This window comes from Bombus huntii, chromosome 13 (genome assembly GCF_024542735.1).
Source record: "Bombus huntii isolate Logan2020A chromosome 13, iyBomHunt1.1, whole genome shotgun sequence".
Classification (NCBI taxonomy): Eukaryota; Metazoa; Arthropoda; class Insecta; order Hymenoptera; family Apidae; genus Bombus; species Bombus huntii.
In genome coordinates, this window is record NC_066250.1 from 3,273,900 (window position 1) to 3,292,789 (window position 18,890).

The window sequence follows — 18,890 nt, forward strand, 5'->3', positions numbered from 1 at the left end:
CCAGTCCTTCGATTGACTTTGTTCCTTCTCTTTTATATGTATTTATATTTGAGAGATAACGAACAGCTTGCGGAAATAATCGTGCAAGTATTCGGAAAGAGAACGATCGCGATTCAGAATGAAATACGAAAGAATACGGCACAATTTGGATTTATTCGTATTAGATTCTCGTTTCGACTTGCGAGGGATCCGTTTCTCGTTTACCATCGTACGTTGTTATACGTTCGACGATAGAAGAGCGACTGAGCCTTCTATCATATTGATTGGAAAGTTCCTGTCGTTTTTGTCCTTTGTTTTGATTTAACCGAAGTTTCTATTACGTAGTTCGTCTCTACTATGATATCTATCACTGTTTATGATAGTATTCGGTTTATGTATTTGGCAGTCATTTATTTTACTGTTGTCGGATTCTTCATTTTTATTATTAAAATGTCGAATAATTCAGAACGAACGATTTATAAAACAACGAGCATGTTTAAAAAGTTTCACGATCATCTTCCTTGAATTGAATCACACGTTTCTTTATATACCAATCGAATTAGTTTTTAATTTCCAATATAAGAATATATACGCTCTTATGTAATACCTTAATATAATGATATATCGACGTATTTTCTAATACTATAGATCATCGAAACTATCCCTTTGCATAGGAAAATGACAGTTTCGCGTCATTACGTCGTCGTATTCTTCGTTCTTCTTTTTTTCTTAATTCGAAGCCTCCTCGTCTTTCAAGGTAATAAGAATGTTAACTGGGCAATATAATGAGGAATTCTTTTCTTAATTAACAGAACTCAGCGTGTAAAAGAGGAAAAACACGCGTACGTGACCCATAAATGAGCCGCTGGGGATCGCGTTGTACCCCTTAATTAACAAGCTGCACTTAATCAGTCACCAGTGTATGTTAGTATTCGTGACATGACGTATGATGAAAATTACGAAGGACCTATCCTCAAGGTAGAGAAAACCAACGATGCAATTGCCTGCCTGTGTATATGAAATATTCATTTTCCTCTAACCCGCTTCTCCCACGCACAACGGTGTCCTTTTCTTTCTCCATATTTTATCGCCACGTACGGAATGCGCCATCGGGAGAAATCGATTTTTCCTATTAGATTTCGTTATTCAGTCTCCATTGTTTCCTCTGTTTCGTAGATTAATCCCTTTTCGACAATATTTAATTACCTTTCCGACTATATTCGATCACCGTTCCGTTCTTTCGCGAGCGGGATACGTAACGTAATGCTATTTCAGAATTGCCAAGCGCGCGTTGTTCTTTACGTATTTCACTATGGGACTCGGAGATAAATTGCATCTGCTGCGCGCTGCACCCCTCATGTGCGTCACTGGTTGCGCGGCTCATCGTGTGCAATTTTATTGATCGGTGATTTATCGAGGTGGGCTTTTCTATTTCTACGTTCCGATCGAGAACCGGCAGTGTAACATCATCTATCAGAAATGTTATTCTTTCTCTTACGAGTCCCATATTTCACGGAACCCGTTAATAAAGAAATTACGCAGACAGGAAAACGCGAACTTGCGTACTTGCGAAACTCGCAGGCGGTAACAGGTGGAACGAAGGTGAGGAGAGTGAAGTGGCTGAAAAATTAGATTAGAGCGTGATTAAGGTTCTCTTTTGCTATCGTTAAAGATTTATTTCATAATATTACACCAACAACTATTATTGAATTTTTATATAATAATAATAATTAATAATAATAATAATAATAATAATAATAATTAATAGATAATAATAATAATCAATAATAATCAATAATCAATTAATCAATCAATGATAATAAAGACAATAATAATTCCATTTTTTTGTTTACTGCATCGAAAAATACGAATGAACGCTTACATACATATATTAATTAATTGCAATGTCTTACAATTAATGTAATAATAGCCTAAAGACGCGACGCGCATTAGAAAATATTTCGACATTATCCGCCATATATATATATATAATTTCTTGTATATATATGTATATATTGAACTATATATATCATTTCTTTTTCTCTGTTCTCCGTTCACCGCTTCTTTTCGATTTGAGTCACGATCGATCAGACGCGGCTTCGCCTAGTCCCCCGATCGATAATTGCATTCATTCTTCTTCTTTTTTTTTTTCTCTTTTGTTTTTTAGCTAGAACGCCTCAGTTTATCCTCCGTTTCTCGTCCGTCGTCAACACACGTGGAATGCTCGATTGCGGCAAGTTCGTTGAACCGGTCTCGCGTTCGAAATAATATCCCCTAGTTAATAATCCCGTTTTACAGCGAAAAAATTCACAGGAGCGCAGTTTACGAGCGAAGCGTCCCTCCGCCGAAATTTCATATATACTATACTACGTACGATAAATACACATTGATCACCGATCGATCGGTTTCTTCATCGTCTTCGCTCTTCTTCATTTTCTTCCCTATTTTTTCCCCATCTTCCCTTTCCGTTCCCGTCGCGTTCTTCCTTCTCTTCCTTCGTCATTATCTTTTTTTTCTTTTTCTACGCAAGAAAGACAAGAGGTACATTTGTTATAATGATAATCAGGAAACGAAGGTTTCCCGGGGTTTGCATCCACAGACGGCGAAACAACCGGGCGGAGAATTCAATCGAATACGTTTATATATATATATAATATATCTATTCATTTATATATATATATATAGATTTATGCATTACGCGATATATTATAATATCATTAATATGTGGAAAAAGAAGCTCGTTAATCGTTTACGGAGCACACTGAAGAATTGTATTATTTTTTATTATTTTTTTTTTTTCGTCGATTAATAAACTGCAAATTTATTCGCAATGTTATGTTACACGGATGGTATAACGGCGATAACGGAACAATATATATATTTCATTTATTCATTCATTTATTTATATATCTATACTTTGCATTCTGTAAAATATAATAATACGGCGACTGTTGCGCGCTCGCGGTATACGCGCGACGTTCCCATACACCTACGACTTTCCTTCATTCTTTCTCGATGAATCTCCCGCGATTTTCGATCGTGAATATTCGCGTTGTTCTTTCACGGTTACGTTGACAGTTTTCATTTCTTCGTGTTCTATCTGTGAATCGACCAGCGACCTGATCGAACGAGGAACGACGCGCGTCACCCTGCTCGCATTAATACCCAGACAATGTAGTGACAAAATAGAAGACAAGTAAGTACAACAACTATTGTAGCTTAGATGAGAATCTGTTATTGCCGGGCCTCAGACTCGGAACGTTTCCATTTCCGTGACTCTTGTGTCTCGACTATTCAACGGAGGCTCTCCCCGCGTAAACTCTTTCTTTCTTTTTTTTTTTTTTTTTTTGTTTGGCAGTGACGTGTCTTGCTTTGAACTAACGTACCATTAGCGATTTTTACGCGTCTCACAGTTCGACGCCCGATCGAATATCCTTACGAACGATGTCTTTCCTTTCTACTTTGATTTTCATTCATCTTCCTCGTTGGAAACGAAACGAGAAACGAAAGGAAAGACACACTCGGCTGGGTTACAGTGGATTTTCTGTAGGGCTGCTGCTTTGGGCTTTCGATTGTGTCGTTCATGTTGGAAATAGTAAAAAATGTACAAGAAAGCCTCTCAGCGACTGACATAACGACGGATAATAAGGTAAGACGCGTGTTAAAACGAGCGTATGCGCGTTTGTATGTCTGAGGCCACGGCAACTGAGGTATTTCTGAACGAACGCACGCCGTGTCGCATTTCTCTCTTCCTACACGCTCGACGAACAGCGGCGTTGCTTACAACGGAGGCTCGTTTTCTCTTCCATTCCCTACGATTAAAACGCTTTGTTCTTCCTCTTCATTTTATTTTTTTTTAAATCATTTTTTTTTCTCTTTTTTTCTCTCTCGTACTTTTGATATCTTAACTACCGGAATCATTTCCATCCATTAAATCGAAGACATGTTTTATGTATTTGTATTCGTTTTGTACTTGTACTGTTCAGCAAGGCAGCGTGTTGCACTTTGTTTACAATTACAATTATAGTCGGGCCGTGATTGTCCACGAAAGATTCCACAACGTCGCGAATCATTTTTTTTTTTCTTTCTTTCATTTTACTTTGCCTTCCATAAAGATTTCTTTCTGCGTTACTGTTTTTCTCTCTCCTATTTTTTATTTTTTTTTTTTTGTTTTTTGTTCGTTTTTCTTTTTCTCTAGGTCATGCTCCGAGTGAAAGACGACGGAAGTTGAAATGACAGATTAAAAATCGAGCATAAGACGAATAATACGGCATACATCTCGATGAGAGTGCACAATAACTATGACCAATCGTGAACGGTGAGTCGAAAATTCGCTTTTGGCGACACACAGTGTGCCGACCATGTGATTCGTTCCGGAAAACGAAAAGAAGATTCGAACCGAGGAAAATAGTATAAAGTATCACTTTCTCTATATAGATGCTCGCAACACGTGGATCCTTTTGCGCTCGACGACCCGGTCTATCTCTTAATAATTTATGCTTCGTATTTGTAAATTACGGGACTAAAATTAACCTTATAAACGGATGGAAACCATCGACGCTTCGTGATTCGTGACAAGGAAGAAGTAAAAAAAAAAGTGCTAATGAAAACAATAAAGAAACTGAAAAAGCGCGAGAAAACGATAACGTGTGTTCACGATGTGTGGGCGATTCGCAACAGGTCTGAAAGTTTAACGCGACGCAGAGCTTGTCCCGTGTTTCTTACGCAACACGGTGCGCGCACACATCGCGATCGATCGACATTTAAAAAAAAAAAAAAAACAGGAAAGAAACAAAATCTGAACGATCGTAACCGCGACAGAATCAATAATAAAAATAATAAGTCTAGTGCTAAGAATTATTATTACAATAATTGCAAGAGTAATAATAATAATAATAGCAATAATCAATGAGTAATATAATAATAATAGCAATAATTGTGATAATGATAATAATAATAATTAATAATAATAATAATAATAATAATAATAATAATAATAAGTATCCAGTAAGTTCTCCTTAACGCGTTGAAACAATCACTCTCGAAAAAAAATCGCTGTAACAAATCGGAAAAAAGATTAACATAAAAATAAAACCAAGGAGAAACCTTACAAAATAGGCCTATATAATATTTTATGCGTGTTATGTATGTATACGTACATATCTGCATATATATATTTATGTACATAAAAAGTTAACATAACGTGCCATCGACTCCTCGTCAAATATATCGTACATCGTTCTTACGTTTTTTTTTCTTCTTCTTCTCTTCGCGAGCTAACTAATGATTGAACTATCCCTGGTAATCGATTGATTTCTTAATGTTCGTAGTAGTCATACCGATAATAAACATCACTGATAACGTTGAACAGGCAAAAAGACACGATAGACAGAATTTCTGTGATAATACGCGGAACAGAAGGTAAAATGTGGGGTTCCGATGATATCGAAATGACACGAGGATCTGCATCTATATGAGAATACACTCACAGAGACGATATGTAGAATCAAATGAATCGATGATATTCGATGCCGTTTCCGTGTTGCGTGTTGCAGACCGAGTTGCAAAAGTATGCTCCATTGAAGGAACGAACAGAAGGAGAGTTGTCAACGATGAAGAAAATGCTCACCTCCCTCGACTTTCCCAGTTACCAACGCAGATAGTATTTTCTTTGAAAAAATTCTATGTCTCACCGAATATCGTTTTGCATTTCTGATATCCATAAAGGCGACGCCTTCGTCACCGTTGAGAATTTCTGTTCGTTCCTTCGATACGAATCGCGTTACACGGCACGTTCTACTTCCATCGCGATTTCTTTCGCATACGCATTGCCCTTTTCGCTCGACGTCGGCCCTGATGATATCATCGACCCGTTTCTTTCGTCGTGCTTTTACATCCGGGACGGTTGATGAAGAAACTTATGAATAAATAAGACCCAGAAAAATATCGCCAAGAAACCAGTCGATGATTCTCGGTTGCTTCTGTCGCACGCATCGAAAGGAGTGGGGCGTTTCGCAAATTTGGCAAGAACAAACTGATGCGTTATTTCTTACGCTGAAAAACGGCGGGAGTCATTCAGTTTTTTCTTTACGCTAGTTTTCTGTTTCTTTTCTCTTTGTCGCATTTTTTTTTCTTTTTTTTTTCTTTTTGTGTGTGTGTTACGGTGTGTTTCTCGTGATAGGAATGACAAAAGGGGCGCACGCTACACGAATCGTATTAGTGTTACATGATGAGCGGAGGTGATCAACCGTTGTTATCTTTAATCCTAGCTTCTCTTGTAAATGCAGTATTCACTTAAAAATGACGTAACTTCTTTTCTTAATAACTATCGTACAGTTAATTATCGATAGACAGTAGAGATATCTTTTCATCATCTTATTCATTTTTTTATGTTTTTGCAATTTTCCCCTTCCGATAAATTTAAAAACTTTCGTAACAATTAATTTATACTTAAGGTTTTGTTAATATTAATTATGGCACAATATAAATATTATATTTAAAGTCTTTTTGAAGACATAATAAAAATAAATCTAAGTAGTCTTTCTCCTATGCTCGACGTTATTTTTTTCGCTCATTTCTTCTTTTTTTTTCTATCAATTCATCATAATCATACATCCCTAAGCAATTTGTTTAAATTTTCGATTCGAAGATGCGTTTCTTTATACTTTTCGTTTCTTTTCCCTTCGTAGTTCCACTTTTTTGTTTTTGATCCCCCTTTTGAAAATCATACAAAAATTTCGTTTCTTTTTCAACCGAAACCGAAGAATTTTCGTACCAAGAATAATAATAAGTCGCGACGCTTTCTCGAACTTACGCGATATCTCAGACCCTCGAAACTATCGTTTACCTTCTTTAAGAGGAAAAATTCGCAAGCTCGCTAATGTATAAATACTTTATAGAACGATCTTGCGACTGTCCGAAAAGACAGGGAAAACATCGATCGAAAATCGATAAAGTTTCATCGTATCTTCGGATTGTACATGCTCGAGGTGGGTATCGATCGAAAGTCCGAGAAGTTTTCACAATTTCCCGATGCTCTTTGGTAAGACAATATCACATGATCAAGAAAAAGTTTAAACCAATCGAAAAAAAAACAGCCTAATCAGTCGATTTCTCCCTAAACGGTAGGGATTACAAAAAAAAGTCTGGAAATTAGTAAAAATAAATTTCACTCCTTAATTTAAAACGTCCGCGTTTAAAAATTATAAAAATCAGCCTTCTCGAAAGTAAATTCTCGTATCAAAGTATTTCGTCACAGCGCCAGGAAATTAACTTGAGCACTTGAGCTGCTGGCTCAGATGCGATACAACTCGTTGATTAAACGAAAATGAAAAAGAGTGACAACTAACATAAAAAACCTCTACTAACGTTTGCGTATGAAGTTCAACGGATCTAACGGTTCAAACGGAAGCTAGAATCTACGTATGGTTGTTGCGAAAAATTCGTCGAACTTGGCGTGGCCACGAATCGTAAAACGATTCGTAACTACATTGATTTGTACTCGCCACGTGCAAGTTCCACGAGTTTTCCTTTACAATAAATCCGGTTATTCGGTAGTCAGGGTTCACACAGTATAAAAATTCTGCAGAAGACAAGTCGGTTGTGTTTGTTTCGTCGATTGCGATTCACGGTCGACAAGAAAAAAAGGAAGTGCATGATACAAACAGCGTTTTTTTCTCTTGAGACAACAATAACCACATATCGTCCGCGCAGGGACGCAAAGCCTTTCCAACGTTCAGTTCATACGATCGCAGTCCATTGCCAATATGATATAATGCCTATGCCGGTACCATTTACAATATCCTTTTCCTCTGCAATTCACGTCAGAGGTACACGTTGCTTATCGATATATAATATTTACACGCACGAGATATTAGAATGCAAATAAAAATAGATAGTTTAAAATATTTTCTTTCTTACCTCTCACACCCGCTCTTTCTCTCCCACCCTTTCGTTCCTTCTTTCACACCCATTCTCTCATTTTCTGTTTCACCGTCTTCTTCTCCCATTCTACCGCTCTTTTCTTTTTCTCCATTTAGAACTCCTTACGTTTCTTCCCTTAAATAGCATACGAGACGAAAATCCATGCATTAAAGTTCGAAAAAGTTCTTCGATAGTATCTTGTATAATATTCGCTTTAAATCCTAAAAACGATTAGTGGTAGTAATAATGTTGGTAATATTCGTTTCTCGATAAGAAGATGCGACGCGCGGCTAACTACTATTCTTTTCTCGATTCTCGTGTAAATAGTAGAAGACCTAAAGTTCCTTGTATTTTTTTTTTCTTTTTTTCTTTAGTTCGAAGACGTTGGCACATTGGAATAGATTTTGTGTGTGTATGATATACTTATTACTTCTTCTTCTTCTTCTTCTTTTTTTTTTGTAATTTTTTTTTTTCTATTTTTAAGATTTTCGATTCAACACCGTGTCAGCGTACAGTGGGTCGAGTACCCTGAAGAGATATGTTAAATACCCAGACACTGCGTTTCCCTCGATTTCTCGACGACAGCTGATCACAGGGAACGCGGTATATTTCGCGCGGCATCGTCGGGAAACCCGATTAAAAGCCTTTGGTCTCGCTTAAAAACAGAAAACAAAAAGAAACAAGTAAAATAATCGCACTAACAGTCAAATCCACTTTGGTATCGTACCGATTCTTAATTCCGAGCCAATAAGCCCGACACTTTTTTCTACAGACGGGTTTTCCCAGCAAATTTTCCAACGATGCGCTATCAGTTCTTCCCCCGTTTCCCTCAGACGAATTCTTTTCTTTCTTTTTTTACTTCCAAGCGGATCAGCGGTCGTTTGGACAATCGCGAGAGTCCTGGCAGCATCTGATTTTAATCTTCTCGGTATTAAAAGTCTCGGCTTTTCTCCTTTTTTCGTTTACAAATATTAACTTACACAACACCGAACATCGACCTAATTCCGTATACTTCTTGTTTTCTTCATATATCTCTAATATTTCTCGATCTAGTATACCCAACTGAAGGACATCACAGAATTTCCCGATATCAATTAACCAATTATGTAATATATATGCAATTTGCACACACGCCGGCAATCATAATGTGGAACGTAATAGTTTTTTCCTCCCTCCCCGTGTTTTTTTTCTCTTTTTTTTTTTTAACCCTCCCAATTCTTTGTTCCCCTTTTTATTTTGTAGCGCCAAATACATCTTGATACTTCGCGTTCGATATATCACAGAATTATAAAAAGTTTCCAAAATGACTAGGATAATTTTCACTAACGAATTATCTTTAAGCTTTTCCCGAGTCGAAACGAAATTTTAGGAAAGCAAAGACGCCCATTGTAAATCCCGCCTCCTTTTGCGCGAAAGGAACGTTTCATCTTCTTCTTTATTTTTCTTTCATTCTCTCACTCTTTCTCTCTCTCTCTCTCTCTCTCTCTCTCCCTCTCTCTCTCCACATTATGCTTTGACCGGCCGCCGAAAAACCTCTCCCCTCTTTAAACTCTACAAATGTATACGTAATTATTTTAAAAACTTCCATCTTCGGAAGACACCTAAATCTAAAATCGTATTTCTCATTCACGGTATACTTCTCGTTTCGAAGATATGTTTGGAAAACTTGTTCTCTCGTCCTATAATTTCCATCTTTTTCTTTTCTATTCGTTCGTTTCTTTTTTGCTTCTTCTTTTTCCCTTGCGCGCTACCGTCACTAAAACCCGAAAGGACGCGTGCAATTTACTCTATTCCTCGCGTCTCGCTAAATATTTCCCTCTTTTCATTATTCCCCCATTACTACGGAACCTAAGAATTAGACGTAGACGTAATTTGTTTTATCATTTTCCTTCGATAATTTGTACTTGCTCGTTAGTTATAATGACATTTCTTTTGTTTGTTTTTGTTTCTCCCTTTGTAACCATCTTATACATGATAAAACGTCATGTTTTCTCTTTTTTTTTCTTTCTTCTTTTTTACACTGAGTTCTAAAACCTGAATACGTTGCACGAACAACTTTTTTTAGGGATTCCGTTTTTTGCTTGTACGTTCGTTTGTTATTTTATTTTTTAACATAGCATGGATGCGTGTCGAAGATTTAAAAGAACAGGGCAGTGTTCGACAATCTCGCACAAATCGTTCCTCGTACGCCACACTGCTTTTCATCGTTTCCATCCCCACCCCACCCCGTGTATCTTTTCTTTGGCCTAATTAGATCCCCTCTGTCTTTTTCTAGATTCCTTTCTCGTTCGAACGGCACGACCAAACGAAGAGAAAAAACGAAAAAGATCGAGACGGAAAGAAGTTGGTCGCCTTGAATGGAGAGCGCCGGAGTGCACGTTGCGTCGTTTTCCAAGACGAGCCAGAACCGTATCCCATAAAATTTACCCCCTTACTCGTAATATTGCACATTCGCTAATTAGAACGCGTGAAACGCGAACGAAACGAAATTAGAGAAGACGCGAGAGCCTGCACTGCCCTGCCCGCCGTGGGTTCTATCTACGTCGAACTAACTCCGTTTTTCATTTCTTCCCATTCGTTCCCCATTCTTATAAAACCTGAACAAGAGAATATCATCGTTATCAATATCGTACGAATATAATATATGTACAGTTCAAAATATTACTTTTAAAGAGTTAAAAATATAGTCTGTAATTTGCGCGCACGACGGACCTGTACACGTTTAAGAGCCCATATCTAACTTCTACTTGCACTTTTCTAACGACTCTCCTCCCTCCCTCCCTCCCTCCCACTCGCCGTCATCTATTCCTTCGTCTCCACGCGAAATTTTCCTCTCTTTATCCAATCCTTTTTATCCTGCTCCGCTCGGCTTACTTCGTTAATTCGCTATACTCCTTCCGCCCTTTTCCTGGCAACCCCAAACTCTTTCCATCCCCACCCACCACCACCACAAACTGACCGTTCCTTGTCGCTTTTCTTTCAATTAGCGGCGTTTACTTCTCTTTCCCGATTTCCGAAATTTGAGCACATATTTGTAGACTTTTTAATTGATTTTCACTTAGGCCTAAGATCCTCGATCTACGATTCCCAAACACTCGTAAACCTTCACGCGAACAACGAAACTCTTGCTCGTTTATATGCGCGCGCCTAAACTAGCGACAGAGACGTACAAGCATAATCCACGCACTCTCTATTCACGCAATTTCTTCACCATATTCTTCGCTCAATCACCATCTCCGTTCTTCGCTGCTCTTGCATTCTCCGTGCTTTCCTGCCGCGCGATTCGAGATCGCCGTTTCAAAACCCTCCCACTTTCAAAACGACCGAACAGATCTTGTCTAGCACGGTAACCGCTGACAAGCTGATATTTGAAAATTGACATGATTCGTGGGACTGTTAGGGACTCGACCAAACAAACGCACCGAACAGGCAATACCGCGCTTCAAAAACAGATATCTACCATTCCACTCTACGTCTGACTATTCCGGTCTGTTCTACTTGCACGTCGTCGAACCGACTTCTACGTTCTCGTTTTTTCCAGAATTGATATTTGCCTGTGGGAACGTTGTCCGGTGTCATGACCCTTGACGACCAGTCCCTTGATAGAACGTTTCAAAGCGTTAGTCGCATTCGAGATCTTTTTAAAATCGGTCCAAGCCTCGGCGTGGCTGGAATCCGACGCAATGGAATGTATTCTCAGCCCGCGCGCAACGACAACCTTCAATCAGCCGAAAATTTTCTCAAAACTACGTCTCAGTCGATTCTCTTCTTTCTTCTTTGGATTAATCGCAGTCTTGACTCGAGGAGAACTACAAAACGACGAAATACGGAACGTGGAGGAGGGCGCCGATCGCGCAACTCCCCGATGGAAGAGCATGGGGGGGAAACCGGCAAAGAGAAGCCGATCCTTTCGACGATCGTCCAATTAGTGGTATTCGAGGTGAGCCTTTTCTTTCGTCCACGATCCACGCGCTTCGTACCTTCGAACTCGTTCTTCGATTTACTCGACCTCTGTTTTCGAACGTGTATCAGCTCGGTAAGCAGGAAACGCGCGTTTCGTTGCTCCCTGATGCATCCAGATGCGTCGCAGCGTGTCTTGGTCCGCGAAGATCGATGACCGATCGCGCATGGGTGACGATGAGCGACGAAAAATCGCATGAAGACGAGAACCTTGACGATAATGATGAGTATGACGATGCAGAGAGTCCGGGACGGGGAGACTGTAAGACGGTTCCGACATTTTCATTGCGGCTGCTGCTGCATCTGAGCCTGTTGCATGCTGCCTATAACGTTCTTAATCGTCGTGTTCCTCAGCAGCCTCTTGAGCATACCGCTGGAACCACGATGCTGCAGGCTCTTGTGCGTCGTGAGTGAGTTCTTCGTGCGATACCTACGGTTGCAGAACTCGCAAACGTAGAGGGTGTCCGATTGCTCGTGCTTATCCTGGAAATGACGCTTCAGGGAGTAGTAGCATGAGAAGTTGCGACGGCAGTACGGGCATTCCTGAGGCTCGTTTATGCCACCCGCCGTTGGCGGTGGCATCCGGTACATGGCAGAGGGAGGCGTCGACGGTGCTGGATGCATCCCGTTGCCCGTACCTGAAAATCGTCCATCGCTCGTCAGAAATATTTTTATTTGATGATCGTTTTTCACCATCGTGCGAGAACGGAATCAAACCAACGTAGGTAGGTTTGAAAATCTGAATTATCGTAATTGAAAAGATTGCGAAACAGTGAAGAGACAGCTCCAATATATAAATTGAATTTATTTGAAAACTTTATTTATTTGAAAATTATATACCGAGGGAAAAAATATTCAATGTTTCAGTAAATTGTGCTTTTAATCTTGTTCGTACGATACCCAAAGGATTTTTCTGTCGTCAGATTAATAGATAAACGAGTGTTCGAAAGCTTTATATTGAAAAGAGCAAAAGTTTATTGCTAGGAATATTAATTGACTATGAATTTATAGCACGCGATACTAACCTTGTTCGTATTGTACCCAGAGGGTTTATCACCAGGCAGATTAATAAATTAATTAACATTCGAAAGTGCGAAAGTTTATTTTACTACGAATATTAGTTAACTGTAAATTTATAATTCTAAAATGTTCCAAAAATGTGGATAGATTTTTATTGATTTTCACTTGATTCTCGTTGGTTTCTCTAAATTACTGGAAAGTGGAGCTGCCCTCTTACTGTAACAGTCTCTCTAATTCTCGAGTTTCTAAACATATTCGAAGCCCGATGCTGTTCTCGTACGACGGTGCAAAATACAAGTTGATCCCTTAGGATTTAGTCTTCCTCGAACGTCCGAGGGAAAGCAAGAGGAGAAGGTTCTCACGAATCGAGAAAGATCGTACATTAAATTAGCCAGGGATTTCGACGATAAAATTGCCGTCTGTAACGATGTATTCGTAATCCTTATCATCGTGCGAAAACAGTTTTATCATTGGTATAACTTAACAATCCGAGTAAAGAAAGTTGCGGATACGCAAATCACGACACTGTCCTCTCACGATGATACGAATTACAACTCAGTCACTTAGGGTTTAATCTTCGTCGAACGTCCAAGGGAAATCAAGAGGAGAGAAGGTTCTCGCGAATCGGAGAGGATCGTACGTTAAATCAGCCAGGAATTTCGACGTTAGGACGACCGTCTACGACGGTGTATTCGTAATTAGCTGGAACCTCGAACGTTCGATGCAATTCTCAATTAAAGTTGTTTCCTTTCATTCTCGAGACGACCTCGGCTCGGTTTTAATTCAACCCTAGCAGCTGTCTCGGGATCAATTAAGGATTAGCACAGGTTAACTCTTTCTTTCTCCCTCTCGAGGCAATTTGGTGCTTCGCCGATCGATATGTCGGAGTATACCGGAGTATATCGGATGGAACTGTAAGCGATCCATGCGATTGAAACCATCGTTAATTCACCGTGTTGCAATTAGTCGAGTGAATTTGAGACGAAGAGGACCAAAACCACCATGCCAGACGCGTTGTGTTTACGGAATCTACCATTCAGGTTAGTTTCAATTCCATTTTCTGTTAGTTTCCCGCCAATGAAATTAGATCGCAAGAGAAATAAAAGATAAAAAGACGATAATTAATCCGACGCTTCAGAAGTGCTGATAGTCGTGCAATAAAACTGCGTGAAACAAGCTACGAATTACCTTTCCGCGATAACGCACGCGTTTCCTCTCTAATGAAAATGTTTGTGCGTGCAAAGGGCTGCGCAGTCATGCTCGTACGCCCGTTGGTTAATGATGAAAAAATCAATACGCGCTAATTCCTCGCGGGCTGGCGAATGAAATTAATTTTGTTAGAAAAAGAAAAAAAAAGAAGAAAAAGAGATTAGTCGGGATTAACGAAGCTATGACGCGAGTGTGAACTATCGTCATGCAGCGATGCAAACGAACGAAAGGACGATTTCGTGAAACGTTTGACTTCTGGAGGAAAAAAAAGAGTTCAATTTTCGACGATTCATCGACGATCGATCCACTGCACTGAAAGCTGGCATTCCGTGTTAGGCATCGAAGCTGCAAAACGAGCATTAAACGACGGTACGAATTAGCATGCATATACAACATCAAACATCGAGGAGCCACGACGAAAATAAATAGGTTACATGAAAAAAAGAAAAAATCTTTGTAAACCCAAAAAAGGAGAATATAGATGTAAAAGCAAGCGGGAACGACCACGTACAGATAAACAAATTGACTTCCACAAAACGTATAAAAAAAAAAAAAAAAAGAGAGAGAAGTGAAACGGGAGGAGTATGGTGTGGGTGGTGTTAGTGGGAATAACCTGAAGCGTAATTACATCCTGCTGATCGGTCGTTTGGTCAGTGAGACTAAAAAACTCGACCTACTACTCGTAATTGAAGTGTAACCCCATTAAACGTACGATCGGCTAATTCAGCGATCGTCTCTGACTGTTCGATCCGACGATCGGCATGGTTCTTGTGTCTCCAGCGTCGTTACGAATGAAGGACGAGTACTCGACGCATCGATCCCGAGTCACCGACACAGGGGGTATAACGGAACTGCGAATACCGGAAGAATTCGATCGGCGACCGTACGGTACCGAAGAGAATGAAGGACGACGGGAGGAGAAGAAAGAAAAGCAGTTCTGCAGGATAAACAGGACGGAGGGAACGAACGACGCTGGGACGAAAGCTTCGAAATGCAAGAAGAGGAGGTAGGGAAGTAGTAGTAGTAGTAGTAGTAGTAGTAGTAGTAGTAGTAGTAGTAGTAGTAGTAGTAGTAGTAGTAATAGTAGTAATAGTAGTAGTAGTAGTAGTAGTAGTAGTAGTAGTAGTAGTAGTAGTAGTAGTAGTAGTAGTAGCGGTAGTGGTGGTGGTGGTGGTGGTGGTGGTGGTGGTGGTGGTGGTGGTAGTAGTAGTAGTAGCAGCAGAAGAAGAAGATGAAGAAGAAGAAGAAGAAGGGTCGGTCCACGTGGGAGTTGAGACCGGTTTCTCTGGCATGCATTTTCTGCGAGATGAAGAAGGAACGGAACTGTTGTACGCGGAGCCGAGGTCGTATAGCGAACCGATGATTACGCGATTGTGACCTGCGCGATCGTTCCAACGGCGACGTGGTAAGGTTGAACTGCCGTCGAATCCAAAGGCTGGTTGATAGACTCTGTGGAAGTGATAAGAGAGATAGGAGAAATAGGAAAGGTTATCGGTTGGTAAGAAACGCGAGAAAACTTCCGCGAGAGATCTATGTGATGTATGAGAGAGGTACGTGTCCCTACCTTATCTAAACCTTCAAAAGAACTTAATGTCAATGTCGCCGGGTCTGCTCTTATGATAGGTATATATGTGGGTCATCAGGGAGTTACGCGAGCAGTATACCCGCTCGCAGATGACGCATCTGTACTCCTCCTGTCGCTCGGCGTGCTTGTCGGCAACGTGGCGTTTCAGGGATGCTTTGCTGCATAGCACCTTGCCGCACAGCTGGCAGGTGAACAGCTTCTTCGCTGACTGGGTGTTCAGAGAGTTCAAGGTCAGCCCCGTCATAGAGGTGAGCACTGAAACACAACAATGCACCTCATGCAGCTGCAACCCCCACACTTAAACCCTATCTCGTATCAAAGGATGACGCAAGCGATAAACTCTTTCTCTCTGTTCATCACCGTCCTCTTTCTTCCCATTTTTTCTTCCTGCTCTCTAACATTTTCCTCTTTCTTTCTTTCTAAAATTCGTCCCTTGTTATTTTCAATCTCTCTTTCTCCCTCGCTCGTTCTCTGTTCGCCCGTGCTCGTATTTTCCTAAACGACGCGGTAAGTTCAATAACGGGTAAGTAAAACGTGGAACGTTGTCAGATGGAAATGGATATTGCGCGTATTAGGTGGGTTCGTTTCTTTCACGAGGATGGAAAATGTAAAAAACATGTAAAAACGAATCCGATCGTTATACCGAAAGATAAATGTCGGAAAAGTCCTTTCTTCGATGGTGTCTTTTCAAATCTCGGCCCCGTCTCTTTCTCTCTCTCTCTCGCTCGCTTGCTCTCTCGCTCGTCTTTTCTCTCTCTCTCTCTCTCTCTCACTCACTCATTCTCTTTTTCTACACGTTATTGTCACGTTTTTACAAATTATTCACGGACCAGTTCTAGCTGCCTCATTGTACGGCAAAAACTGTCAGAATTCAACGTTTCCTTTAGGCTTTTTAGAACGTGCCTCCTTACATGATTCGCGCAACTTTTCAACAATCGCATCAACGTCTCTGCGATGCGATCACCTTCACGATCCTTCGTATTTCCGCGTACCTCGTGACCCTCGTTGGCATTCTATGGAAGTCCCGGCCTCGACCCACCCTATCGTGCGCGCGATGCCGTTCATTTTAAACGTCGCGGGATTAAACGGGACCAAGATTCGAAAAGGAAAAACAAGGCGAAAAGGAAAACGAAGTGAAACGAACCCAGAGTGCACATTCGATATAGCGAAAGAAAGGGGGGAGGCTCTGGGGGTGTGGAAACTCTTCCGACGACGTTTCAAAATGGCTGGTCGCCTTTCGGGGGAGCGAAGTAAGAACTTTCAATGGCAGTTTTTTCTTCGAACCGCTGACGAACCCACCGCGAAACTAAAGCCTTCAACGAGGGTTAAGACGTACACGCGCGCACACAGAGAAACAAGTAGAATGACTCCGTGTCTCTTCAGCCCTGTTGGCATTCCGGCCGTCTCCTTTGCGACTTTATGCATTTACGACGTATGCAATTCAGATAAGAAGATAGAGATGCAACGAACGAACGGATTGGTGGACGAACGAACGAACGAACGAACGAACGAACGAACGAGCAAGCGGGCGAGCCAGTGAGGGGTAGATTTAGAAAGAGAAAAAGAAAAAAATAGGGACGGAGAAAGAAAATGTATATACTGTACTGTACTGTACTATACTATACTATACTATACTATACGGTTTGAAGAACGAAACGAAGCACAGACACGGAAACGAATTAAGCGTTAATATAAGAAGGCGCGCGGTTCATTTGTAATGGCCGCGTGCTCGTTAATTAAAAGAGATCCGGTCAGACGGAGTCACTGGTGTAGCGTTGTGCGCGATGCAACCTATGCGCGTATGGCTATATAATACAAATACCGTATCTGCCTTTTTTTTCTTCCTTCGCCCTTTAGCCATCGAACGCGAATGGAGGCGAGGCCAACCCCTTCGTTCAATGCCTTTGGCTGGAAAAAGCTTTTTATCCAATTTCTCGAGCTACGTCTCGTTAAACTTCAAGCAAAAGAAATTGTGAACAGCCTCACTGATGAGGTCGGTCGGAGGATTTCGATGGAAGAGAGATCGTGAAACGTATTCGTACACACGTACACGCGCACGCAATCGTGCACACATATTCACACGTACGCATACGCACAAAAAGCGCTCGTACAGAGCGATAGAAAGGAAGGGAATAATACGGGAGAAGGTTGTGTGTGACGTAGATAAACAGAGAACGGGTTGTACAAAAGTTGCGTAGGCAGTCCTTTTTGTCCGATCTAAAGTATATATAAGAATATATATATATATATATATAAACACTCTCCAATCATTCTAGACAGATATGTACGTACGTATAACGTATGCTTCGTTAAGGGTCACGCCTTCTGCGTGAAACTTGACGGACGTGAGGAATTAAATAAAATTAAAAAAAATGTAAAAAAAAACGAGAAGAGAAATAATAGGAGACGACGAGAAGGAAACACTGAGCATTCTGGGTGACACTTAAAGCATGCAATTCGAAGTAAACGTAATAAATGCGTGAGCCTGGCGAGCGGCGTGGCGGCTTAATCGTTCTCTTTCCTTTTTTTTTTTTTTTTTTTTGCATACTGTGAATGGCCCTCGTTTCTCTCACGGTCTCGATCTTGTTCAAATGGATCGAGAATGCGCGTCGCCTCTTAGATTGCCTTTTGGCTCCAACATCTATACTTTGGTGCTGTCGTGTTCTCTTTTGCCACGATGGAAAAATGCGAAAAGTTTTGTATTCTGACTTCCGAGGAAATCAACGTTTCGCAGGAGAACAAAGGCACGCGTGGTTTTCCTCGTTCGAGAAACCCTTTTCGACCCTTCCCGCTGCTGAAGAATCGTTCTTACTTCGATCTCCACACACGACCATGCGCCGTCTGCGATATTTCCGAAGCGAGACGGGCTTTCACGTACGATTACGTTCCTACGTTCACGTGCCACGTGAAAAGAGGATCGACGAAAATGCGTGAACGGAATCGGACCCGCGATTTATCGAACGATCGTTGCCAAACGATCGGTAGAATTCCGGTTCGTGTCGGTTTTCCCATTGATACAGGCTCGAACGTTCAAATGTCGTAACTTACCTTCCAGCTGAAAGAAAGAGGCGTGACACAATGCGTATCGTTTAACAGGTTCAGGTGCGGAACACGAACGGGGTTAAAGGAGTGAATGTACCTGCCTGGAGGCATGAGACCGTTGTTATCGGTTTTGTCACTTTTCGAGGATGTGATAGGTGACTAAAAACGAAGA

At 40.8% G+C, this 18,890-nt stretch overlaps 1 protein-coding gene across 4 annotated transcripts in view; it reads right to left on the reverse strand.

Moving 5' to 3' along the window:
• Positions 1 to 1,811: 1,811 nt before the first annotated feature.
• The window catches only part of LOC126872483 (broad-complex core protein isoforms 1/2/3/4/5), a 59,681-nt gene continuing 42,602 nt past the window's right edge, over positions 1,812 to 18,890 (reverse strand). For 2 of the 4 annotated variants that reach the window (XM_050632502.1, XM_050632501.1), the window contains exons 6-7: positions 15,656 to 15,931; positions 12,353 to 12,500 (exon numbers count right to left, since the gene is read on the reverse strand). In XM_050632502.1, coding sequence (XP_050488459.1) covers positions 15,669 to 15,931 — 263 coding nt within the window. In that variant the 3' untranslated portion in view covers positions 12,353 to 12,500; positions 15,656 to 15,668. Of the gene's footprint in view, positions 12,501 to 15,655; positions 15,932 to 18,890 lie in introns of all 4 variants that reach the window. The other 2 variants (XM_050632499.1, XM_050632496.1) reach the window with 1 other exon arrangement.